This window comes from Pongo abelii, chromosome 15, assembly GCF_028885655.2.
Source record: "Pongo abelii isolate AG06213 chromosome 15, NHGRI_mPonAbe1-v2.0_pri, whole genome shotgun sequence".
NCBI lineage: Eukaryota > Metazoa > Chordata > Mammalia > Primates > Hominidae > Pongo > Pongo abelii.
In genome coordinates this window covers 108,368,426-108,395,025 of record NC_072000.2, presented here as the reverse complement: position 1 = coordinate 108,395,025, position 26,600 = coordinate 108,368,426, and the positions used below count along the sequence as shown (strand labels likewise).

General features: G+C 48.2%; 2 protein-coding genes across 3 annotated transcripts in view; one reads left to right on the top strand and one right to left on the bottom strand.

Moving 5' to 3' along the window:
- Nucleotides 1-6,746, bottom strand: part of TDRD9 (tudor domain containing 9) — a 124,782-nt gene extending 118,036 nt beyond the window's left edge. The window contains exon 1 of the mRNA XM_024231679.3: nucleotides 6,502-6,746. Within this exon, the coding sequence (XP_024087447.2) occupies nucleotides 6,502-6,716 (215 nt within the window). The 5' untranslated portion in view covers nucleotides 6,717-6,746. The remainder of the gene's footprint in view (nucleotides 1-6,501) is intronic.
- Nucleotides 6,747-14,016: 7,270 nt separating this feature from the next.
- On the top strand, nucleotides 14,017-23,135 carry ATP5MJ (ATP synthase membrane subunit j). 2 transcript variants are annotated; one of them, XM_024231907.2, is made up of 4 exons: nucleotides 14,017-14,195; nucleotides 20,469-20,592; nucleotides 21,670-21,693; nucleotides 22,957-23,135. In XM_024231907.2, exons 2-4 carry the CDS (start codon nucleotides 20,469-20,471, stop codon nucleotides 22,983-22,985), a joined length of 177 nt encoding a protein of 58 aa, XP_024087675.1. In that variant the 5' UTR covers nucleotides 14,017-14,195; the 3' UTR covers nucleotides 22,986-23,135. The 2 variants fall into 2 exon arrangements, with proteins under 2 accessions (XP_024087675.1, XP_054386555.1); XM_054530580.2 differs by lacking the exon at nucleotides 14,017-14,195 and adding an exon at nucleotides 17,519-17,728.
- The last annotated feature ends 3,465 nt before the right edge of the window (nucleotides 23,136-26,600 follow it).

Genomic DNA, 26,600 nt, shown 5'->3' with positions numbered 1-26,600 from the left:
AAGAAATTTATTTTAAGGAATTAGCTCCCATAGCTGTAGAGGCACAAGTCCAAAATCTGCAGGATAGGCCAGCTAGCTGGAGACCCAGGGAAGGGTTGCAGTCCGAGTCTGAAGTCAGTTGGCTGACACAGTTTCTTCTTGCTCAGGGAAGACCAGTCTTCGCTGCATTCAGGTCTTCAACTGACTGGACAAGGCCCTCCTACCTCAGGGAGCATCATCCGCTTTACCCAAAGTCCACAGATTTGCAATGTTAGTCTCATCTAAAAAACACCTTCAAAAAACATCCACAGTAGTGTCTGACCAAATATCTGGGCACTGTCGCCCAGCCAAGTTGACACACAAAGTTAACCATCACAGAGGACATCAAGAGATTCTTCCCTGATCACCCTGCTCCTGTCCTTGCCCCACTTCAATCCACTCACCTCTGTCGCCCGGGCTGGAGGGCAGTGGCGCCATCTCAGCTCACTGCAAGCTCCGCCTCCCGGGTTCACACCATTCTCCTGCCTCAGCCTCCTGAGTAGCTGGGACTACAGGCGCCCGCCCACCACCACGCCTGGCTAATTTTTTGTATTTTTAGTAGAGACGGGGTTTCACTGTATTAGCCAGGATGGTCTCGATCTCCTGACTTCATGATCCACCCGCCTCGACCTCCCAAAGTGCTGGGATTACAGGCGTGAGCCACCACGTCCGGCTAGGACATACCTCTTGATCTTCTGTTAGCTCCGTGACCACACCTATTCTCTCCCTTTCAAACACTCTACTCCAGCTGCACATAGTACATACAGAGGACATGCACCAGCACTTTTTTAATCAATGGGAAAATTACTGAATAAATGAAATCTGTTAAACGACCAAAAGGTCTTAAAAATGTGGACTTTGGCCAGGGCAGTGGCTCATTCCTATAATCCCAGCATTTTGGGAGGCCCAGAGGAGAGGACTGCTTGAGCCCAGAAGTTTGACACCAGCATAGGCAACATAGTGAGACACCATCTTTACAAAAAATAAAAAATAAATTAGCCAGGCATGCTGGCATGTGCCTGTAGTCCCAGCTACTTGGGAGGCTGAGGCAGGAAAATTGCTTGAGCACAGGAGTTCAAGGCTGTAGCGAGCTATGCACAGCAGCACTGCACTCCAGCCTGGGTGACAGAGCAAAAAAAAAAAAAAAAAAGTGGATTTTGCGGGTGAACAGAAAATAGGAATTCTTGGAGAGTTACAGAGTCATACACTAACATCTATGTGAGGCCTGAATACCAAAAGGCAACAAGACAAAAAGAAAAAAGCAATATGCCTTGGAGTCCAACACACCCATACATTATATTGTATATCTACAATATAATAGGTATGTGGACTTAGGACAAAGTAAACTTCAACTTCTCTGATCTTAACTTCCCCTGTCTGTCAGAAGGGCCGGGATGGCTCATTTCCTGTGTCACCTGATACAATGCCCAATACAGCAGGCATTCAACTTCAGTAAGAGACAACAAGTGCAAAAACCAAGACTTAGGGACCTGGGCCAGATGCGGTGGCTCACACCTGTAATCCCAGCACTTTGGGAGGCCGAGGCAGGCAGACTGCTTGAGCTCAGGAGTTTGAGACAAGCCTGGGCAACATGGCAAAACCCTGTCTGTTTTTTTAAATAATTTTTTTTAAAATAGTAATAGTAAAATAAAATAAAATAGGGAACTAGAAGAAAGTAATCACCAGATAATGGAAATCTGAAAGCTTCCTATGATGAAGGCTTCCCAAAGACAAAGAACATTTTAATAAGGTGTTGAACAGTCAAAGACACAAAAGCGAGAATTAAGTAAGACCTTCATGAGCCAGGAGTTAATGTGAGCTGTGAAGACAGGAAAGTCCACGGCAGAAAGCACAAAGAAACACAAGGCAGAAGGAAGCTGGGAGTGACGCAAGGCTCCCAGCCATGGGCTGCAATCCACAGGAAAGCTGGTGCTACACACTGGAGAATGCTCAAAATGGTATATCACAGCCACTGAGGTTTTCTTCTTCATATGCCAAGGTGAAGACACGAGAATGTAAGGATAACAGAAAGAACAATCACCATCGAAGAGTAAAATACAGTACCATGTGGAAAAGGAGACATAGGGAAATCCGTAAAAATCACTGGAAACAAAATTTATAAATTGTTCCCTACAGGCACTCCGGCAACACCTTCATCGCGGAGTAAGATTCACGCTGGGACCCACAGGCGCCCACACCATCTCCGGCAATTCTTGTCTGAACTACTTATGACGTAGTCTGGCATTTTCTATTTATTTTTTAATGCTGGTGGTCACTACTCATTAAGCTGATTAAAACAAAAATTGCCCATGTTCTTCTGCCGATTTAAGCTGATTTAATCATTAAGCTGATTTAACAACACTCTCCCAGACCGGACTGCAATGACTTGGTGTACACTAATTTTACCATTGAGTGACTATCTCTAACAAATACATTTTAACTGTGCAATACCCTATGCTTATAAAAGCCATCCCTCCCGGCCGGGCGCAGTACCTCATGCCTGTAATCCCAGCACTTTGGGAGGCCGAGGCAGGCAGATCACGAGGCCAGGAGATCGAGACCATCCTGGCTAACACGGTGAAACCCTGTCTCTACTAAAAATACAAAAAATTAGCCAGCTGTGGTGGCGGGCGCCTGTAGTCTGAGCTACTCGGGAGGCTGAGGCAGCAGAATGGCGTGAACCCGGGAGGCAGAGCTTGCAGTGAGCTGAGATGGCGCCACTGCACTCCAGCCTGGGTGACAGAGCGAGACTCTCTCAAAAAAAAAAAAAAAAAAAAAGGCATCCCTCCCCTATGTCAAATGTTCTCTCACTAATGTCAATGCCTCACTCAACACTCTCCTTCACTGGGAAAAATAACATTCAACAAGTATCCAAGTATCCACTATGTGCCAGGCACCGTGCAGGGTTCACAGGTCGGCTCACCCCAATCCGAACTCAGCTCTGCCACCAGATTTGTACCCTAATGCAGTGCTGCCTCAACAAATCGCACAAACATAGCAGTTTCAAACAAGGCAAATTTATTACAAGTCCAGGTGAACTCAACTGGATCCCCTGCTTAGGGTTTCCTAAAGCTAAATCAAGGTGTTAGCAGAATTGCGTTCCCTACTGGCAGCGCATTCAGGTTGTTGGCCAAAACCAGACCCTTGCAATTGTAGGATCAGTCCCTTGCAAACTCAGTCCCTTGCAATTGTAGGACAGAGTTACCCATTTCCTTACCTGCTGTCAAGTGGGATCCAGTCTTTGCTCCTAGCTGCCCATATTCCATTCTCATGCTTTCCATGTGGCCCCTCAGAGCAATGACATTTTAAATCTCTCGTTTCAAATTTATCTGACTCCAGCCTGAGAAAGTTCTCTGCTTTTAAGGGCTCATGTGATCAGACTGGGCCCACTCAGACAATCTAGCTAATCTTCCTATCCTATGATCTGTAACCTTAATCACAGCTGCGAAATCTCTTTCACCATGTAACATTACATAGTCACAGGTTCCAGTGAACATCTTTGGGGGAGTCATTCTTCCCATCACCACCATTTGCTACGGGAAGTTGGGCAAGTCACTTTACCACCAAAACCTATTGCTTCATTCTACAAAATCATGAAATAATCAGTTGATGATAAAGCCATCAACCTCAAAGTGTTGTTGTGCGGATTCAATAATATAGCTATATTTAGCTGAGTGCCTGCTACGTGCTGGAAACTCTGGCATTGAATACATATGCACCTAGAGCCCAGGAAGCTACTTCCAGAAGAATTTCATCAAAACTAGCACTACTCATAGACCAACATTGTCTGTAACTGGTTAAATACAGAAGTTAAAATGTTTACATCAATTTCACAAAGTAATTTTACATATGTTGAATTTTTTTTTTTTTTTTTTTTTTTTTTTTTTTGAGACAGGGTCTCATTCTGTCACCCAGGCTGGAGTGCAGTGGCACGATCTCAGCTTGCTGCAACCTCTGCCTCAGGGACTCAAGCAATTCTCCCACCTCAGCCTCCTGAGTAGCTGGGGCGGCAGGCACAAACCACCATGCTCGGCAAATTTTTGTATTTTTTTGGTAGAGACAGGGTTTCACCATGTTGGCCAGGCTGGTCTTGGAACTCCTGACCTCAAATGATCTGCCTACCTTGGACTCCCAAAGTGCTGGGATTACAGGTGTGAGCCACCACACCCAGACTGAATCTAATAATTTTTTAAATGGGATTAGTATGTTGTCTTTTTTCATTTCATTGCTCTGAAAATTCATTTTCATTGATTTTATAAAAGTCTCAGTCCATGAAGGACTAGAAATCTTAAAAACTTGTCCTTAGTGCTTAAAATGGCACTTAAATCTATAGTTTCTGACAAGGTCAATAATAATTTACTTCCAATATCACAATGAGTTATTTAATAGCAATGCTGTTCACACTGTTAAGACTAAGGAGTGACGGACATTAAGTAGGGGAGGCGGCCCACAGGATCATTTACCAGAGTAGCTCAAGGAAATAAAGTGTGCAAACATACAAACAGCAACTCCAAAGTTGCACAAGGGGTCTCTGGGTCCCCTCTATGCCTCTAAGAACCAAATTTACCAAAGATCCCAAGGGTGTACTTGAAAGAACTCTACAAAGGCTTGAAGCAACCCACGAAAGCTTGACCCAGAGTCTGGGCCTATCCATCAAATCAGACAAGACTAACAAACAAGAGTAACTTTAAAAAAGAAAAATAAAGCCAGGCACAGTGGCTCACACCTGGAATCCCAGCACTTTGGGAGGCCAACATGGGCAGACCACAAGGTCAGGAGTTCGAGACCAACCTGGCCAACAAGGTGAAATGCTGTCTCTACTAAAAATACAAAATAAGCTGGGCGTGGTGGCACACGCCAGTAATCCCAGCTACTCAGGAGGCTGAGGCAGGAGAATCGCTTGAACCCAGGAGGCGGAGGTTTGCGGTGAGCCAAGATTGCGCCACTGCACTCTAGCCTGGGCAACAAGAAGAGCGAAACTATGTCTCAAAAAAAAAAAACAAGAAAAAGAAAAACAAAACCACCTTCTCAACTGTAAAGGGTGGTGGACTTGGGGACTGAGCAATAGTGACGGAGATACTCCAAGCTAGAAGTACTTCTCCCAGGGCCTTTTTAAACAGCGAGAATAGAGAGCAGGTGTTTCTACTCACCAAATCTAGGTCTTTCCTCTAAAAACAGAGGATATACTCTTGCTTTTTATTTCCACCAAAATCAAGTGAACAGAGTAACTGATGGTAGCTACTTAAAGAATAGTGAGACGAGGAGGGAGTTTGTGAAACTGAACAAAGATTCAGCATTTGCACTCCTTGGTATTTACCCAATGAGTTAAAAACTTATGTCCACACAAAAACCTTGCCAAAACTTGGAAGCAGGCCGGACGCAGTGGCTCACGCCTGTAATCCCAGCACTTTGGGAGGCTGAGGTGGGCAGATCACCTGAGGTCAGGAGTTCTAGACTAGCCTGGCCAACATGGTGAAACCCTGTCTCTATTAAAAATACAAAAATTAGCCAGGCGTGGTGGCGTATGCCTGTAGTCTCAGCTACTTGGGAGTCTGAGGCAGGAGAATCGCTTGAACCTAGGAGGGGGAGATTGCAGTGAGGCGAGATGGCGCCACTCCACTCCAGCCTGGGTGACAAAGTGAGACTCCATCTCGGGGGTTGGGGGGGGGAACTTGGAAGCAACCAAGCTCTCCTTTAGTAGGTGAATGGACATAAACTGTGGTACATCCAGACAGTGGAATATTAATCAGTGCTAAAAGGAAAGAAGCTATCAAATCATGGAAAGGCATGGAGGAACCCCAAATGCATAATAATACTAAGTGACAGAAGCCCATCAAAAAGGCTACACATACTGTGTGATTCCGACTAGATGACAGTGTGGAAAAGCAAAATTATGGAGACAGTAAAAAATCAGTGGTTTCCACGTGGTGTAGGGAAAGGGAGGCAGGAGCAGGTGGGGCCGAGAAGATCTGCAGGGCAGTGAACTCTGTAATGCGTGACGTTAGGCGTTTGTCCAAACCCACAGAAAGTCCAGTACGAGGCGTGAACCCTCCTGTAACGATGGCCTCCGGGTGACGAAAACGCAGCGATGCGGGTTCGCCGGCTATCACAAATACCCACACTTTACACAGATGCTCACAGGGGAAACTCTGGGAGGGAAGGGGCCTATGGGACCTCTGCCCTCCGCTCCATTATCCTGAAAACCTAAGAGTGCCTCAAAAACTAGTCTGTTAAACATTAAGAACCGGAAAAAAAAAAAAAAAAAAAAAAAAAAAAAAAAAAAACTCTAGCTCAGCTTCCTTGCAGGCACCGCTCCGGGCCGCGCGTCGGATTGTGTAGTGACCACTCGCCCTGGACGGTCAGCGTTCCCTGGAGCCCCGCGAGAGGGCACGGACTCGCGAGAAGGATCTGGATGGCCCGTGCCCTCGTCGCCAGGCCTCACCCGGCCGCCCTCGAGCCGCCTCCGCCCCTCCCGCGTCCTACCTTTGGAACGCAGCGGCCGGCCGGGCCGGAGCTTGGGCCAGAGCCGGAGCCTGGGCCGCGGGACCGGCGCCGGAGGCCACGTCCTGGCGCTGCGCCTCCTCCCTGGCCGCCCCGGCCGGGAAGGCGGGCGGCGCGCCCAGCAGCTCCACATTGGTCACGGTCTTGCCGATGGTGAACCAGTCGTTGATCTGCTCGAGGGTGAGCTTCCGCAGCATCCTCAAGGCCCGGGCGTCGGCATCCCTCAACTGCCGGGTCTCCGTGGCGGGAACAGGCGACGGCGGAAACGCGGCCTGAAAGCACCGCCCCCGCTCGAGGCCTTCCAATCAGAACGCGCCGCGCGCCGTTGTGGGCGGGCTCCGGCCCGGCGCGTGCTGCCCGCGCTGCCTGGTCCTCGTGCCGCCAGCCCCGCCCCGCCGCGCTAGGCCTGCCGGGAGCCGCCGCCCCGAGCGAGCCCAGGGTGAGCCTTTGTAGTACCTCAGGGGAAGCTTGAGCGCCGCGGCTGGCCCGGGCGTCTGTTTGACGGGAGTTCCGTGGCAACCCCTGTGTGTACAGAAAATGGCCTCCAGTCACTCCCTGGCCTCCCTGTTTAGAGGCTGCTACCTCGGAGGTTTGTGCACTTCGAGCGGACCGGGACCTTACATACGTTTCTTGAGCACCTCAGGGTGAAGAGATGGAAGGCAAACCAGAGAAGGGATTTGCGTTCGTGGGTCAGACGTACCAGGACATCCTTGCACCTAATATGGGGGGAGAGGGGCAAGAAGAAGGTCGGGAAGGTGTTGGAGAAAATAACGCCAGGCGGACCCCTGCAGGATACGGGGGAATGCGCCAGACGGACGACCACCCAGGATTGTAGGGGAGGGCAGGCGGCCCTGATGGCTGAGCTGAGGATCTGGGAGAAGTTCTTTGGAGCCGGATCATAACTGAATTCATCTTCCTTCCTAAACTTGTGACTCACAGCTGGACACAAACAGGTGCGGACAGGAGGTCCCGGTGATCACATGGACAAAAGTTACAGGCTGAGGTGGTCCCGGCCGAGCTCTAGAAGAGTGAGGGTGGAGAACAGAGCCCTAGCAAACTCCCCAAAAGAAGGAGCAGCGGGAAGAAATCCAGCAAAGGATGCACAGGAAGGCAGCCACATGTGCGAGGGAAGGGAGGGTCAGAAGAGGGACATGGCCACCTGCCCGGGGTATGTCCCCCTCATTGCCCAGGGCAGGATCTGTCTGGCCTCTCATTGCCCAGGGCAGGATCTGTCTGGCCTCTCATTGCCCAGGGCAGGATCTGTCTGGCCTCTCATTGCCCAGGGCAGGATCTGTCTGGCCTCTCATTGCCCAGGGCAGGATCTGTCTGGCCTCTCATTGCCCAGGGCAGGATCTGTCTGGCCTCTCATTGCCCAGGGCAGGATCTGTCTGGCCTCTCATTGCCCAGGGCAGGATCTGTCTGGCCTCTCATTGCCCAGGGCAGGATCTGTCTGGCCTCTCATTGCCCAGGGCAGGATCTGTCTGGCCTCTCATTGCCCAGGGCAGGATCTGTCTGGCCTCTCATTGCCCAGGGCAGGATCTGTCTGGCCTCTCATTGCCCAGGGCAGGATCTGTCTGGCCTCTCATTGCCCAGGGCAGGATCTGTCTGGCCTCTCATTGCCCAGGGCAGGATCTGTCTGGCCTCTCATTGCCCAGGGCAGGATCTGTCTGGCCCACGTGGGCTCTCAGGAAAGAGCCATGTGAACAAATACAGAGACGGTATCAAGAGCATGGCTCTAATCAGCAGTGTAAAGCCTACGCAGTGGCAAATAAGAGGGCGGTTTGAAAACAGTGTAGACAGAAATCAGCCAGGTAGGTTGAGCTATTGGTGTCTCAAAAATTGAACCCATAATCATACTAAGCCAGGAGTTCTGGCTCCAAATCCTGGCCTAATGAGCTCTGGACCTCATATTAGGACTTTGCCGAATATGACGGGTTCCAAAAAGTGCCTCAACACACTTTGCCAGGAAGAAATAACTTGTTTTTCTTTTTTCTTTTTTTTCTTTTGAGGCAGGGTCTCACTCCCGTCGCCGAGGCTGGAAGTGCAGTGCTGCAATCAGGGCTCACTGCAGCCTCAACTTCGGGGGCTCAGGTGATGCTCCCACCACAACCTCTTGCATAGCTGGGACTACAGGCTCACGTCACCACCACACCGGCTAATTTTTTATATTTTTAGTAGAGACAGGGGTTTCGCTGTGTTGCCCAGGCCAGTCTCAAACTCCTGGGCTCAAGCAATCTGCTTGGGAGCCCTTGGCCTTCCAAAGTGCTGAGACTACAGGCATGAACCACCATGCCCAGCTATGTTTTTCAAAAAATAAGAAAAAGGGTAATCATAAAGTAATTGAGACTCATGGATTGATTGGAAAATATTGTAACTTCACACTGTATGTGGAGGCTAGGACATAATTCAAAATTTTACAAAATATATTGAAACCACTTGAAGCAACTCCAGAACTCACTGACACTTGTTTTGTTTTGTTTTTTGTTGTTTTGAGACGGAGTCTTGCTCTGTCACCAGGCTGGAGTGCAGTGGCGCAATAGCTCACTGCAACCTCTGCCTCCCGGGTTCAAGCAATTCTCCTGCCTCATCCTCTGGAGTAGCTGGGACTACAAGCGTGCGCCACCATGGCTGGCTAATTTTTTGTATTTTAGTAGAGACGGGGTTTCACCATGTTGGCTAGGAAGGTCTCAATCTCCTGACCTCATGATCCGCCCTCCTCGGCCTCCCAAAATGCTGGGATCATAAGCGTGAGCCACCGCGCCTGGCCTGTTTTTCTAGGATGTTGCTGTTCCCGTGTGCTGTCATCCCTTGTTGATGTCACAATGGATACGATTTTAAGTGGAAGATGCTTTTCAAAAACATTTTCTGGGGGGCATTTTCTATATTCTTTGATCTTTTGGGGCTACTAGCTAATCCTGAGTTTTGATCTTTTTTTTTAATTGCAATCTAAAGATACTCTCTTGATGCGTCTTTGGAAATTTGCCAATTTGGAAAGTTGCCATAGTGTTTCCTGACCAAACACTAGTTAACATTCTGAATCATCACAGACTGAATGGCTTTGAGCACCCTTCATTTGATTCAGTAGTTCTCGATGCTCCCTACTCACTTGGTCAAGTTCACCTTTCATTCCTGTCCAAAGTTCGGAGTTAAAAGAAACAGCTTGGGCTGGGCGCGGTGGCTCACGACCGTAATCCCAGCACTTTGGGAGGCTGAGGTGGGCAGATCGCGAGATCAGGAGTTCAAGACCAGCCTGACCAACATGATGAAACCCCATCTCTACTAAAAATACAAAAATTAGCTGGGTGTAGTGGCGTGCACCTGTAATCCCAGCTACTCAGGAGGCTGAGGCAGGAGAATCGCTCTAACCCAGGAGGTGCAGGTTGCAGTGAGCCGAGATCGCACCGCTGCACTCCAGCCTGGGCGGCAGAGCAAGACTGTGTCTCAAAAAAGAAAAAAGAAACAGCTTGACCTCAGGTAGATCTTCATGGACTTGTCACATCTAGGCCAGAACACATGGGAAGGCCACTGAACCCCTAGTGAGCCATGGTATTTTGGGAAGGTTTTGCATATTTGCATTCACTGAGCATTTGGAGCATTTGAGCGTCCACCAAAAAGGGGAAACTAACAGCTGAGAGCAGTTACAGATGGTGTTGGTGCCATTAAGCAGCACTCTCCTCAAAGCAGAGGGAGCTGTGCTCGAAGTATCTTGCTGTCTTCTCTAGCCTTCCTACCACAAGATGCAGCATTCTGCACTTTGAATAAATCTGCTGAAGTGGCCCTTTCCTTAAACATTTGGGTTTTTTTGGCCGGGCGCGGTGGCTCACGCCTGTAATCCCAGCACTTTGGGGGGCTAAGGCGATCACGAGGTCAGGAGATCAACACCATCCTGGCTAACTCGGTGAAACCCCGTCTCTACTAAAAATACAAAAAATTAGCCGGGCGTGGTGGCAGGTGCCTGTAGTCCCAGCTACTTGGGAGGCTGAGGCAGGAGAATGGCGTGAACCCAGGAGGCAGAGCTTGCAGTGAGCTGAGATCACGCCACTGTGCTCCAGCCTGGGCGACAGAGCAAGACTCCATCTCAAAAAAAAAAAAAAAAAAAAAAAAAGAAACATTTGTTTTTGTTTTTTTTTTTAAGATGTGCGTTTCTTAGGGTGTTTTGGATTTGAAACTAAAGACATTAAAACTCTCTTGGTCTGAGCACAGTAGCTTACGCCTGTAATTCTGACACTTTGAGAGGCCAAGGTGGGAGGATCACTTGAGGCCAGCAGTTCAAGACCAGCCTGGGCAACATAGCAAAGTCTATTGATCTCAAGTCTAGTTGGAAGTTCAGAAGCTCTGTCTTGAAGCAGCTCTCCATGATGTTCTTCCTTAGGTTTTTCCTAAATGCTTGTTCTTGTCCTCAGCAGTGTTGTAAGTCATTATAAATCTAAAACTCTAAAACATTTTTACTATAGGACAGTGGTTCTCAAACCTGGTCCGGTCTCAGAACCCCTTTACACTCTTAAAAGTTGCTGAGGACCCTGAAGAGATTTTGTTTATGTGGGTTATGTCTATCAGGGATTACAACTGAGAAACGTTTTTACTTATTTATTTTGAAATGATAAACCCGTTTGATGTTAAAGAGTGTATTTTTGTAAAACGTCACTATGTTTTCCAAAAAACATTGTGTATGTGTGTGTGAGAGGAATAACACTTTTACATTTTTGAAGATCGCACCACTGCACTCCAGCCTGGGCGACACAGCAAGACTCCATCTCAAAAAAGAAAAAAAAAAACGATTTTAACTGGATCCTGAGCCTTTTTATTATTTTATCTTGACACATCTGAGCTCATTTTCCTTGTGCCTGAATAATGAACATTTATTTTACTGTGGATCTGGTTGTGATTATTTCAGTCCTAGCTGCACCATTTTATAAACCACCCACCATTTCATAGACCCTGGTCAGAGTGAAACATTCCATGGGGGCTCCGGCCATAAGAAACATCCTGCCCAACCACCTGACTGCGGGAACATCCTTATCACATCCTGCCAGGCAGCAAGCCATACTGCCCAGACCTATAATTACCCCAGCCTGGAAGCGGCAGTGAGCTTGGGCACTAAGCTGGTTTCCCCCTCCACGGGTTTTTGCTGGCAATAAACCTGTGTTGCTGTTGAAGCCACCATCTCTCTCCCCTCTCCCCTCTCCCCCTCCCTCCTTTGTGTGTGTGTGTGTGTGTCTGTCTTGTATGTCTGTCTTCAACCCTTGCCTTCCCTTCAAAACCTAATAATTTCCTCTTTTTTTTTTCTTTAAAGATGGGATCTTAATACATTGCCCAGGCTGGTCTCGAAATCCTGGGCTCAAGCAATCCTCCCAAAGTGCTGGGATTACAAGCGTGAGCCACCATGCCTAGCACAATTTCCTCTTAGTTTGTCCTGTCTTTATTTCACCTTCTTTTCTGAATGCCAATTTCCCTGTGTATAGAATACCCTGTGTATAGAATTCTTGATTGGCCGTTATTTTCTTTGAGATTTTATCTTTATCTTTTCTATGGCTTTATTGTGAGATTTCAAGGTATTGATTTATTTTTATTTATCTGCCTGCTTGGTTTCTGTAAGGCTTTTTGTTTGTTGGTTGGTTGGTTTTTGGGGGGTTTTTTTGGTTTTTTTGAGACGGAGTCTTGCTCTGTTTCCCTGGCTGGCGTGTGCAGTGGCGCGATCTCCACTCACTGCAAGCTCCGCCTCCAGGGCTCACGCCATTGTCTCACTCAGCCTCTCGAGTAGCTGGGACTAGAGGCACCCGCCACCACCTCCGGCTAATTTTTTTGTGTTTTTAGTAGAGATGGGGTTTCACCGTGTTAGCCAGGATGGTGTCCATCTCCTGACCTCATGATCCACCTGCCTGGGCCTCCCAAAGTGCTGGGATTACAGGTGTGAGCCATCGCACCCGGCCTCTGTAAGTCTTTTTGAATCTTTGGCATGATTTTTTTCTCATCACTTTTGGAAAATTCTCAGCCATTAGCTCTTCAAATATTTCTGCGTCACCTCTTTAATTTCCTTCTAAGATACCAATTCCCCGTATGATGGCCTTTCCTGCTGTATCCTCTCATTTTCTGAATGGCTTCTTCTGTCTTACAGTTTATTCTTTAACTGTCTAATCCGCCAAACCCACCCAATTGTTTTTGTTTTGTTTGTTTGAGACAGTCTCGCTCTGTTGCCCAAGCTGGAATACAGTGGCGCCATCTCAGCTCACTGCAACTTCCACCTCCAGGGTTCAAGCGATTCTCCTGCCTCAGCCTCCCAAGTAGCTGGGATTACAGGTGGGCACCACCACCACACCCAGCTAATTTTTGTATTTTTAGTAGAGAAGGAGTTTCACCATGTTAGCCAGGCTGGCCTCAAACTCCTGAACTCAAGTAGTTTGCCTGCTTTGGCCTCCCAAAGTGCTGAGACTACAAATTACAGGCCTCCCAAAGTGCTGAGCCACTGCGCCCAGCCTCCATCCAATTTTTATTTGGCTTTTTTTTTTTTTTTGAGACGGCATTTCACTCTTGTTGCCCAGGCTGGAGTGTGATGGTGAGATCTCGGCTCACTGCGACCTCTGCGCCCAGGGTTCAAGTGATTCTCCTGCCCCAGCTTCCTGAGCAGTTGGGATTACAGGCACCCGCCACCAAGCCCAGCTAATTTGTGTATTTTTAGTAGAGATGGGGTTTCGCCATGTCGGCCAGGCTGGTCTTGAACTCCTGACCTCAGGTGATCCGCTTGCTAAATTGTTTTCTTTTATGATTTCTAGTTCTCTACTGGAAAATATTTCTGAAAAAAAATATATATATATATATTTTTTTAAGACTATTAAGTCCAGTGTCTGGAGCCCCTGTGGAAGTTTTATATTATCTGCTGAGAAGAATATGCACAGAATACAGACATAAAGATATGCAGAGCAGGCCGGGCGCGGTGGCTCAAGCCTGTAATCCCAGCACTTTGGGAGGCTGAGGCAGGTGGATCACCTGAGGTCAGGAGTTCAAGACCAGCCTGGCCAACATGGTGAAACCCCGTCTCTGCTAAAAATACAAAAACTAGCTGGGCGTGGTGAGCGGCGCCTGTAATCCCAGCTATTCAGGAAGCTAAGGCACGAGAATCGCTTGAACCCGGGAGGCAGAGGTTGCAGTGAGCCGAGATCGCGCCACTGAACTGCAGCGTGGGCGACAGAGTGAGACTCCGTCTCAAAATATATGTATTTTATACATGCAGAGCCAAATAATTAACAATACAAAGGGACAAGACACACCACTAAAATGGGAGACTTGACTTAGTCTTTAACATAACAGTAAAGAGGGTGCCTTTTATTAGGTTAACCAACCCTCCTGGTATGCTAGAACTTTCCTAGTTTCAGCGTTGAAGGTCCCGCGTCCCAGGAAACCCATCAGTCGTGGGAAGATGTGGAGGATTAGCCAGCCCATAGTGACACACGCGGGCACACCCCTAACGTACCCTCTCCCCGCCCCTTCTTGCCTGCGACACCAGGCGGCCGCCGGGGGCGCTGTGGTGCGCAGGCGCCGCTGGGGAGGCACTCTGGCCTTGCGGCGTCTCTGCTGCTTCCGCCTTCCCGGCAGCCCCTGCGCGCGCCTGCGCGTTCGGTGACCTTTCGGAGTTAACTGCAGATTTGTGGTGCTCTGTGAGCCGTCTGTCCTGCGCCAAGGTGAGTGCGGGGACCTGGACGTGGCTCCGGAGGTGCGAGACGGCGGGGGCGGGAGGGCGAGAAGCCGCTTTGGCCCCAGCTGACCTTGGGGTCCCACCCCTCCGCCGGCATGCGCCTGCTTTTCTGCCCGGCTTTCCCTTCTCTGAAGGGAGGTAGGCCAGGGTCGGTTGCCAGAGGGAAGCATCGCCTAGGCCTGCGCCGCGTTTCCCTCCTTGGCCTTAACGCGCTCAGTGCAGCAGAATTCTCCCACGCTTTTGACAGGGAGCGCACCTTGGCCTTGAGAGGTTCAGCTGCCTAACCCAGAGGCTACGCAGAGTTAGAGAAGCCAGAGTCCAAGCCAAGAACTCTGACTCCACATCCAGTCCCTTCTCACCTTTATAACTCAGGTTTCCTTGCATCACACTTGTCCTCCACGTTATGCTATACATGACAACTTGGGTGAGGCAACAGGGAAACTGAAAAGAGATCATACGGTGGTGATTGACATTGTAGGAACTCGCCGGTCTGACATTTCCCATTTCCAGTGTCAGGTAATAGTTTGCCCTTAATGTATGCGCCAAAACTTTGCAGACTTAAGTGGATACAGTAGACACACGTTTGGCCTATGAATAAGATGGATTTTTAAAAGGTCTGGTGCTGTGAAACTGACACACACAGCTAGGAAATGTGCCTGGGCAGGATGGACTCAAGAAAGGGGCCGGCCGGGCGCGGTGGCTCACGCCTGTAATCCCAGCCTTCTGGGAGGCCGAGGCGGGCGGATCACGAGGTCAAGAGATCGAGACCATCCTGGCCAACATGGTGAAACCCTGTCTCTACTAAAAATAGAAAAATTAGCTGGGTGCGGTGGCGGGCGCCTGTAGTCCCAGCTACTCGGGAGGCTGAGGCAGGAGAATCGCTTGCACTCGGGAGGCGGAGGTTGCAGTGAGCCGAGATCGTGCCATTGCATTCCAGCCTGACGACCGAGTGAAACTCCGTCTTAAAAAAAAAAAAAAAAAACTAGGGGCTGTCGTTTTATTATGTGTTGGGAACATGTAGCTGGGCGCGGTGGGTCACGCCTGTAATCCCAGCACTTTGGGAGGCCGAGGCGGGCGGATCACGAGGTCAAGAGATCGAGCCCACCCTGACTAACACGGAGAAACCCCGTCTTTACTAAAAATACAAAAAATTAGCCGGGTGTGGTGGCACGCGCCTGTAGTCCCAGCTTCCCAGCTACTCAGGAGGCTGAGGCAGGAGAATCGCTTGAACCCTGGAGGCGGAGGTTGCAGTGAGCCGAGATCGCGTCACTGCACTCCAGCCTGGGTGACAGAGCGAGACTGTCCCAAAAAAAAAAAAAAAAAAAAAAGTAGGGGCCGGCCGGACGCGGTGGTTCACGCCTGTAATCCCAGCCCTTTGGGAGGCCGAGGCGGGCGGATCACGAGGTCAAGAGACCGAGACCATCCTGGCCAACATGGTGAAACCCCGTTTCTACTAAAAATACAAAAATTAGCTGGGTGTGGTGGCGGCCTCTTGTAGTCCCAGCTACTCGGGAGGCTGAGGCAGGAGAATCGCTTGCACCCAGGAGGCGGAGGTTGCAGTGAGCCGCGATCTCATCATTGCACTCCGGCCTGATGACCAACTGAAACTCTGTCTAAAAAAAAAAAAAAAAAGTAGGGGCCCTCGTTTTATTATATATTGGGAACATGTCACTTGTCCAGGCAAATATGGCAACTGAAGTCAAGGGGAAAGGAGGAGGAAAGGTATTTGCAAGCTACTGTATAGCAGGCCCATGTTGCACTGGGGACCAAGGGTAATTTTGTAAGGAGACCATACCAGGGTGCCTGGGCCCCGAGCAAAATGTCACGATGACTCAGTTTCTTTAGTCCCTTCTTACCGTAGCCATTGTACCCTCCCAGTTTACTTTGCCCTTTTCCTTCTAGACCCTCATCTGACCTTGCTCTGTCCAAAGCCCCTACCTGGCCTAATGAGGGCATCTTTTTTAAGCCTTTCTTCTTGTTAGAATCCCAGTGGCTTAGTATTAATTATAGCCATCAACTGGATATGTGTATGAATTCTGTTACTGCTGTGATCATTCACTGAATTCTCTTTTTTTTTTTTTTTTTTTTTTTTTTTTTGAGATAGAGGGGGAGTCTCTTGTTGCCCAGGCTAGAGTGCAGTGGCACGATCTTGGCTCACTGCAAGCTCCGCCTCCCGGGTTCAAGCGATTCTCCTGCCTCAGCCTCCCTAGTAGCTGGGATTACAGGCGCCCACCACCATGCCCGGCTAATTTTTGTATTTTTAGTAGAGATGGTTTCACCATGTTAGCCAGGCTGGTCTCAAACTACTGCCCTTAAGTGATCCGCCCGCCTTGGCCTCCCAAGATGCTGGGATTACAGGCGTAAGCCACCGTGCCCAGTCCATTCTCTGGATTTTTATTCCATACCAGGCACTAGGCACTAGGCTGGGTCCTTTAGGTTTCCCCTTTGTTTTTGTTTTTGAGACGGAGTCTCGCTCTGTCACCCAGGCTGGAGTGCAATGGCGCAATCTCGGCTCACTGCAAGCTCCGCCTCCCGGGTTCACGCCATTCTCCTGCCTCAGCCTTTCAAGTAGCTGGGACTACGGGCACCCGCCACCACGCCCGGCTAATTTTTTGTATTTTTAGTAGAGATGGGGTTTCACCGTGTTAGCCAGGATGGTCTTCATCTCCTGACCTCTTGATCTGCCCGCCTTGGCCCCCCAAAGTGCTGGGATTACAGGCATGAGCTACCGCTCCCGGCCTAGGTTTCCTCTTTGAATTGCATTGACAGCCCTGTGGGGGCAGGTGGAGGTATCCCTGTTTCACAGAAAAAGAAACCTCTGGGCTGGGCGCAGTGGCTCACGCCTGTAATCTCTGCACTTTGGGAGGCCGAGGCGGGCGGATCACAAGATCAGGAGATCCAGACCATCCTGACTAACACAGTGAAACCACGTCTCTACTAAAAATACAAAAAATTAGCCGGGCATGGTGGCGGGTGCCTGTAGTCCCAGCTACTTGGGAGGCTGAGGAAGGAGAATGGTGTGAACCCGGGAGGCGGAGCTTGCAGTGAGCCGAGATCTGCCACTGCACTCCAGCCTGGGCGACAAAGCGAGACTCTGTCTCAAAAAAAAGAAAAAAAGAAACCTCTGAAACAACAGCTAAAGGGACTTGCCCACAGTTGAGAGCTGACCAGGCAGAGCTGGTGTTGGAGCCCAGGATTCCCAGGCTTCCAAACCCATCGGTCCTGTAGAATGCTTCCTTCCAAGTCGTTGCTGAGAGACAAGGGATTCACTCCATGCCTCTGAACTCTTCTAGTCTGGGGCTTCCAGAAACCTCCTCTGGGTCTTGTTTGGATCATCTGTGACATATTCCCAAAGCAGGGCTGTTCATTTCTTGGAACCTCACACTCTGTCAGAGCATTCGAGTAGTTTGAGGACAGGAAATTTGAGGGCGGACTATCTGCAAGGTGTTCCAGGAGAAGGACACAGTCGCATCCTGCAAGGTCACACCTCAGGCCACCCTCACGACCATCCTTGCCTAAGTAAGTCCTCTCATAGGGGAGAGCAGGAAAGCAGGTGTTGGAAGTAAGTTCTCGTCATCGGGAGCATGACGTACAGATTTGGTGTGAGTGCAGTCCTGCTAACCTGCTGCGGGATCTTGGACAGCTTTCTCCAAGTACCCACTTTATAGGAGTGGGAAGCAGTGTAGGAAGTAAGTACGAAAAGCACTTTTAAAATGCTGTTAAAGGGCTAGAGACAGAACTAACCACAATCAGGGCAGTCCCTGCTGTGGCTCTGGCCTGGCCTCCCCATTCTTGCCTGACTCAAGACACTAACTTAGTTCCTGGTTCGGTGCCCTGTTGGTGCTCCTATGTCTAGTAGCTTAGCTCCCATGGTGGGGGAGGAATCGAAGGGGCTCTGCAGCCCCCACCAGCTGCCCTCGAATCCCATCCAGGCCAGTTCCAGATTCTAAACTGAATTTTCTTCATATTGTCAAAACAGGAAACAAACAAAAAAACCCTAAAGCAAAAAAAAAAAAAAAAAAAGTTGTTAAATTTAGAGAACAGTTTTAGAATAAAAGCTAAATTCTGTGCTAGCCTCCAAGGCCCTTAAATGACATGGCCCATCTTCCTTCCCATAGTCCAGTCATGGTATTTTATGTAACAAGCATTTAATATACAGTACCAGACACTCAACGCTTGACATAGAGTAACTCTTATGTTATTCTCCATAACAACCCCTTGAGGTGGATCCTGTTTTTATCCCTGTTTTACAGATGAGAAAACTTAAGCGGTTTAAGTTAGCTAGTAAATGACAGCCAGGATTTGAATCTGGCACTGTGGCCTCCCTATTCCTTCCAGCTCTCCGAGTTCATTCTGACCTCGGAGTCTCTGCCAATGCCGAGGATTCCTCTCCCAGATATCCTGACCCTTTATTGTTTCTCAGCTCCTAAAACAATGTCTGGCACCTAGTACATGCTCAGTGCACATTTGCCAAGTGAATAAATGACCACACGGTCCGGGTTGCAGTGATTTGAGGGCCGCCATTTGACCTTTACTAGGTTGGGCTTGTGAAGGATTCAGTGCTGTAAAGCTGACACACACAGCTGCGAAGTGTGGGAAAGGGAGCACACTGCCGAGCAGTAGAATTCTGTGGATCCTGAGTAGTGATGTGAAAGGAGCAGTGAGTGGGGGGAGGGAGGCAGCATTACAGCCGCAGCCAACGCGAAGTTCTTTCTTTCTTTTTTGAGACAGAGTCTCACTTTGTCACCCAGGCTGCAGTGCAGTGGTGTGATCATGGCTTACTGCATCTTCAACCACCCAAGCTCAAGCAGTCTTACCACCTCAGTCTTCCAATAGCTGCAACTAACATAAAAAGTTAGCCCCGCAAGTACCACCACACCTGGTTAATTTTTTATGTTTTGTAGAGACGGGGTCTCCCTATGTTACCCAAATTAGTCTCGAGCTTCTGGACTCAAGTGACCCTCCCACATCGGCCTCCCAAAGCGCTGGGATTACAGGCATGAGCCACCACACCCAACCAAAGCAGTTTCCAAGTGAAATGAGAAATGCTTAGATCTAGTCATTCCTGACAGCTATTTGACTGTGGTTTAATGGACCACTTCAGATGTTAAAAAGCATATTAAAATGAAAATGAGGACATCTAATTTGGGGTCTATAGTAGAGAGTAAATTGTAAAAGTAATAAAAAGCATTATTTTGAGACCTGCACATACAAGCAAACTGTAAGTTCGGAATTTAATGGCTTTTCCCAACCAAATTCAGTAATTCATTAAGTAACTACCTTTATTGATTAAATAAGTTCTATCATAATTGGCAGTTCTTATAAAGTGACCTCGTTGTCTTGTGTCATCTGTTTTGTATTTAGCAATAGACTTCAAGATGGAGATACAGCTGATCAGAGTGTGCCGAGCCTGGCATTAGTTTCACAAGGAAATCACCATGCCCTGGCCATATTCTTTTTCAGCTTTGAATGCGACATTCATAACATGAAGATGAGAAGATACTAATTTTTCAATTTAGACATTAGAGTCATATGCAGTTCGGGGCATGGCTTCAGGGTGGGAGAGGTGCTGGATGAGCTCTGTGATGTAAGGAAGGAGAAGTGGCTAGGATGGCCAAAGGTGGGAGGAGGGGGCCCTGGGGATGGGTTGAGTTGGAAGAGCTGTGGAAAGCATCAGTCCCAGGCCAGGCCCTGTGGCTCACACCTGTAATCCTAGCACTTTGGGAGGCCAAGGTGGGCAGATCACTTGAGGTCAGGAGTTTGAGACCAGCCCGGCCAACGTGGTAAAACCCCACCTCTACTTAAAAAAAAAAAAATGGCCGGGCACAGTGGCTCACACCTATAATCTCAGCACTTTGGGAGGCCAAAGCAAGGCAGATCGCCTGCGCTCAGGAGTTTGAGACCAACATGGCAAAACCCTGTCTCTACTAAAAATACAAAAATTAGCCAGGCGTGGTGGCACGCATCTGTAGTCCCAGCTACTCGGGAGGCTGAGGCAGGAGAATCGCTTGAACCTGGGAGTCAGAGGTTGCAGTGAGCCAAGATTGCACCACTGCACTCCAGCCTGGGCGACTGAGTGAGACTCCACCTTAAAAAAAAAAAAGGCGTGAGTCCCTTGTGAGTGCAGAACAGGTCTGACACAGGCAAGGCTCCCTAGCAGTCATGGGAAATAAGGTTGGACTTAACAAATTAAAATCTTTTACCAGTTAGGTTTAAAGAAGTAATCATTCTAATTTTTAATCACTGTGTTCATTTTCAGATGCTTCAAAGTATTATTAAAAACATATGGATCCCCATGAAGCCCTACTACACCCAAGTTTACCAGGAGATTTGGATAGGAATGGGGCTGATGGGCTTCATCGTTTATAAAATCCGGGCCGCTGGTACGTTTCCTCATGTTTGATTTTCTTGAGGTCAGGAAGAAAATTATTTTCAAAAAGAATCACAATTCACATTATAAAGGAACTATGGGTTTTAACTAGGTATGAACATTAGAGCTACCTACAGTCCTTCGTAAAAAATACAGGGAGCATATGTCAGCTATAAAAGACATTTGGGAACAGTGGGGAATTTTTTTTTCTTTTTTCTTTTTTTTTTTTTTTTTTTTTTGGAGACAGTCTCACTCTGACGCCCAGGCTAGAGTGCAATGGCACGATCATGGTTCACTGCAGCCTCCACCTCCTAGGCTCAGGTGATTCCCCCACCTTAGCCTCCCAAGTAGCTAGGACCACAGGTGCCTGTCACTATACCCAACACCACCACACCTGGCTACTTTTTTTTTGTACTTTTTTTTTTTTTTTTTTTTGGTAGAGATGGGGTTTTGCCACGTTACCCAGGCTGGTCTTGAACTCCTGGCTCAAGCAGTCCTCCAGTCTTGGCTTCCCAAAGTGCTGGAATTACAAGCGTAAGCCACAACACCTGGCCCAATTGGGGAACTTTGAACAAGACTTTAATATCAGAATTGTGAGTTTTCTTAGGTGTGAAAGTAGTATTACATTCGTTTTAAGAGATGAAGGCTAAAATATTTAAGGTATGGTTTCATGGCATGTGGTATTTCATTGCACCCTTTCAACTGTTCTGAATATTTGAAATTTGTTTGTAAAAAAAATTTAGAGGGGAGGAATAACCACTTGGTTCTCAGTAGAGCAGAGCAGTGTGGCCCAATCACATGTTACTAAGCCATTGATTACAAAGAGAAAAGAGAAAACTTTATGCTGCAAGACTAGAGTTTAGGACATTGTAGAAGGTAAGGAGCCCTGCAGATTTGAAAGGGCTGTTAGCTGTTCATAGAACACCTTTGGTAGGAATTTTACCGTTTCTTGGCTGTAAGACATATTTTCTGAAAGCTTCCTGAATTGCTTTACCTAAGCTACAATGCCTTCAGCTAAATGTTAATTTTGACAAAGGCATTTTTGTAAAGCATTGATATGACTGCTTTTTTTTCCTTCCTTTTATTTTAGATAAAAGAAGTAAGGCTTTGAAAGGTAAGATTTTTGCTTCTGAAAATGGTTGGGAATGGAAAACAGCATCATGTCTTTTCAGGACAAGGTATATCATTGTTCTCAATTGAAACTGAAACACGGTTCAGTACATATGTAAGGTGCAGTCCAAATGCTTCACAGCTTGAAGTTTGCTATGCCTGCTGGGAAAGAGAATTCTGAATTTCTGCTTTTTATAGTCAAGTGGATCAAGTAAAACTTCCAGGAGTAATAGAGGAATGGATTAGTTAGAGGTAGTCGATATCATCACCAATAGGGAAGCACAAGCAAACTGTGCGAGCATGCTGTCCTAGAAGTTCCCTAATGATGTGGTTTTATTTTGTTTATTGTTTTTTGAGACGGAGTCTCGCTCTGTCGCCCAGGCTGGAGTGCACTGGTGCAATCTCGGCTCGCTGCAACCTCCGCCTCCCGGGTTCACGTCATTCTCCTGCCTCAGCCTCCCGAGTAACTGGGACTACAGGCACCCGCCGCCATGCCTGGCTAATTTTTTGTATTTTTAGTAGAGACAGGGTTTCACATAGCCAGGATGGTCTCAGTCTCCTGACCTTGTGATCCACCTGCCTCAGCCTACCCGTAATGATGGGTAATGGTTTTGTTTTGTTTTTTTTTTTTGGAGAGGAGACAGAGTCTCGCTGTGTTGCCCAGGCTGGAGTGCAGTGGCACAATCTTGGCTCACTGCAACCTCCACCTTCCAGGTTCAAGCAATTCTCCTGCCTCAGCCTCCCAAGTAGCTGGGATTACAGGTGCCCGCCACCATACCCGGCTAATTTTTTGTATTTTTAGTAGAGATGGGGTTGGCCAGGCTGGTTTCAAACTCCTGACCTCAGGTGATCCACCCGCCTTAGCCTCCCAAAGTGTTGGGATTACAGGCGTGAGCCACTGCGCCTGGCCTTTAATGTATTTTGAAAGAAAGCGCCTTATAAATTTATGCCAGAGTGACAATGAAACTGTAGCCATTTGAATGTTACACAAACCCAGGACTGGCTACATGAGTTTGAGGAAGAGGTGTTTCCCTGCCCCTCTCTTCTTTGCACTGTGGGTGACCACTGCCTGTCTGCTATCATTACATGAACCCTTAAGCACTCTGGGTGTTTCATATAGAAATAATCCTACTTTTCAATAGTACTGAAAGGTGTCATTTATCTTTTTGGACTGTTGATCAACTTCTTTTGATACTTGTTTAATAAATTACATCCAACTTGTTCCTTCCTTCTTAAATTGTATTTATATATGCATCTCTTTCAAAAGCTTCGGCGCCTGCTCCTGGTCATCACTAACCAGATTTACTTGGAGTACGTGTGAAAGGAAACGTCAGTCTGCCTATAAATTTAAGCAAGCCGTGTTAGATGAGGAGCGTGGAACGTCACTGTACACTTGTATAAATACCGTTTACTTCATGGCATGAATAAATGGATCTGTGAGATGCACTGCTACCTGGTACTGCTTTCAATGTATTCCCCCCTCAGCCCCCTCCGGTGTGTCAGACATACTCTGAGTAGATAATTTGTCATGCAGCAGATGCAATCAGAATCTCACTGAGCCACCCATCATTGTGAAATAATTATCTCAGTTGTCACAGGAGTTGGTGATCAGGATCCAGGCACTCACTTGGATTCTACTGCTTAATAAACATTTGTTAAACTTGATCCTGCTACTTATCTTGTGACCTCTCTGTTTTCTTATTTGGAAAATGGAGATGTTAATTATGTAAGCTCTAACGTACAGTTATTATGAGGATAAATAAGAGAAAGATTTAAATAATGAAATCCTTTAGAAATAAGGTAGCATTCAATGACATAGTAGTTGAAATTATAAGCTGCAGGAGAAAATTGCATCAGGAAATAACCACAAGGCAAAGTACATAATAAGCCAATTGAAAAAAAAAAGCCAATTGATTCTAGTTAAGCTAGTATCAAATGCATACTGCATAATATTTATCTCCATCTAAGACAATTACCAAGATCCCTAAATTGTGCACTAAAAAGATTCTAAAGCAGCAAGCATGGGGGTAAAAGTGAGTCCAGTTTGAAATCTGGCATTCTGCAGGTGGGTAGGAGAGCAGCTGTGGAATGGGGGTGGTGGCTGCACCCTGGGTGTCCTGTCCTCTTGAGACCATCCTGTTTATCATCTGTGTCTCTGGCATTTAGCCTCATTAGGTCTGGCCCATGGTAGATGTCCAACAGACGACCGAGTTCTCTCTGAGCCTCAGTTTCTTTTGTAAGACAACCAATACCTGTCATGTCTTCCTCCAGCAGCCTCAGGGTTGTTGGGCTGTGTGAGAAGTTTGCAGGAAAGCATTACACAGCATCAGTGGAAGTCAGCGTCAGGTCGTGTGAGATTCAGAGGGTTTGGTTCTGACACAGGAATCACATTTTTCCTGTGAACGCATTTTGTTCTCTTCTGCCTCCAGAAGATGAATCTGCTGTGGTACAGAAAGGCCCTACCTTTAAAATTATCCGTCTGCCTAGCTGCTCAGGCTTGAGAGTGCATTAGAATCACCTGGAAGGCCCTAACAGCCAGCTGGGCCCCAGTGCTTCTGATTGCACTGCTGTAGGAAGGAGCCCAAGAACTTGTATGTCTAACAAGCATCCAGGATGTGCGGATACCAGGACCCCAGTTGGAAAATTTCTAATGATACAAAGAACCAGGCCTTCCCTACCATAGCCTTCACATCCACTGCATTGGCACCAGGCTCCAACCCTGTGTCACGCGTCTTAGTGCATTTAGTCTACCTTAGAACCTAGTGAGGCATCAGTACAGGCCCTGACTTTCAGAACAGGAAACAGGCTGAGAGGCAGTAACACACTACAGATGTCACAGTTAGCAAGCACTGGGGCTGGGACTTGAACCCCCAGAACCTGAACTCTCGTCCAAAGCTGCCCTCCCCGCCCCCACCCCCCACCTCACCCCCAGAAGCAGAGGTTGATGTGTCTGACCCAGGAGGGCTTCCCCACAAAGGCTGGGCCATTCCTCTTCTCCCTTTACTACTTAAGGCTTCCTTCAGCAAATTACCAGGGTAGGTTGGGCGCAGGGGCTCACGCCTGCACTTTGGGAGGCTGAGGCGGGCAGATCGCTTGAACCCAGGAGTTTGAGATCAGCCTGGGCAACATGGCGAAACCCCATCTCTACAAAAAATAACAAAAATTATTCAGGCGTAGTGGTGTGCACCTGTACTCCCAGCTACTGGGAAGGCTGATGCTTGAGGATTGTTTGAGCTTAGGAGGTCGAGACTGCAGTGAGCCAAGATCACACCACTGCATTCCAGCATGGGCGACAGAGTGAGACCCTGTCTCAAAAAGAAAACAAAAAATAATTGTATTTGCTATCCCAGAACTCACTCACACACTGAATCCCTCGGGGTTTTGGAAACAACCAGGTCTTGTCCCAAAGGCAGCCTGTAGGTGGAGCCAGAGGATGTCACCTGGGCTTCCCCGTGGGCGAGGAGTACCGGGCCAGGAGGATCTGTTTAAAGGAGCATTTGGAGGGCGGTGCCAATGGGTAAGAGGTATGCACAGAGAGCCACGGGAGTGGACAGGGCCAGTTCAGGAAGGAGTCCCAGAGGCTTTTTGTCCCAAAGCCTACGCATTCATGCTGCTCTGACTCAATGCAGTGCTCTTCCAAGTGTGCTACAGAGTAACGACAAAGGCTGGGAGGAGAGAAAGTGGCTCCCAGGCAGCTGAAGGTGTCATTTTAAACAATGTACTCTTAAGTTAGCCTCAGATGAGCCTCTGGGAGAAGACATGGTGTTTCTTCTTGATTGTCACTGTATCCCAGGGGTACACGCACCCCAACCAGAGGCTTTGGAGGGTGTGCTTCCTGCCACCCTCAAGGGAGTTGTCTCTGTCGAGCTAACGGATCCCGAGTTCTGGGGTGCCAGGCCGTAGTCTGCTTCATTTTTATCTGCACAATCATCTGTGAGCCCCTACCATCACCCCATTTCACAGCTGAAGAAACGGAGCCCCAGACAGGATAAGTAGTTTGTACTAGAGGATAACTACCTGGCTAACAAACCAACTAGTTAATGGGTCGGCCAGGATTCAAAATCTGACCCGCTTCAGAATCGGGACTCGGACCACAGCGTGGCTTCAGAGAGCTCCTTCACCTGTGCTGGGAGTGTGTTACCGTCGGGGATGCAGCGGTGGTTAGCACACGTTCCCTTCACTCCCTGAACACAGAGGCTAGAGAACAGACCTGCAAACACAGAGTGCCAGTGCTTGGCAGACACAGTCCTGGACGTCTGTGCTGTTAGGAACCGTCTGACGGGCACCAGCATCAGGCCTCGCTGCACACGGGCCTTGGAGCAAGCACAGCACCTGCTCAACAGCCAGCTCTGAGAACGGACCCTGCTTCCACCCTTCAGACAAACCAGCCACAAGAGGCATTTCTGGTACGTACAGAGAAATTTGAACGTGGACTGGGTGTTAAGTGATGTTGAATTGTTAATCTTATCAGGTGATCAACACCACAATAGTGGTATTGTAGTTATTAAAGAAAATGTCTTTGGTTTTAGAAATGGAGGTGTAGGCTGGGCACAGTGGATCACCCGAGGTCAGGGGTTCAAGACCAGCCTGGCCAACATGGTGAAACCATGTCTCTACTAAAAATACAAAAACTAGCCAGGCGTGGTGGCATGCACCTGTAATCACAGCTACTTGGGAGACTGAGGCATGAGAATTGCTTGAACCCAGGAGGTGGAGGTTGCAGTAAGCCAAGACCGTGCCATTGCACTCCAGCCTGGGCGACAGAGTGAGACTCTGTCTCAAAGAGAAAAAAGAAAAATGCAGGTACAATTATGTAGGTGTGAAATGATACCTAGGATGTACTTTAAGATACACCAGCAAATACTAGCCAGTCAAAACAGATTGGGAGGATGGAGTCTCTAGATGGGATGA

Coding starts and splice junctions, on each gene's coding strand:
- ATP5MJ (XM_024231907.2), top strand. CDS start 20,469: ATGCTTCAAAGTATTATTAAAAACATATGGATCCCCATGAAGCCCTAC. Junction 20,593..21,669: donor TTATAAAATCCGGGCCGCTG/GTACGTTTCCTC, acceptor CTTTTATTTTAG/ATAAAAGAAGTAAGGCTTTG. Junction 21,694..22,956: donor AAGAAGTAAGGCTTTGAAAG/GTAAGATTTTTG, acceptor CTCTTTCAAAAG/CTTCGGCGCCTGCTCCTGGT.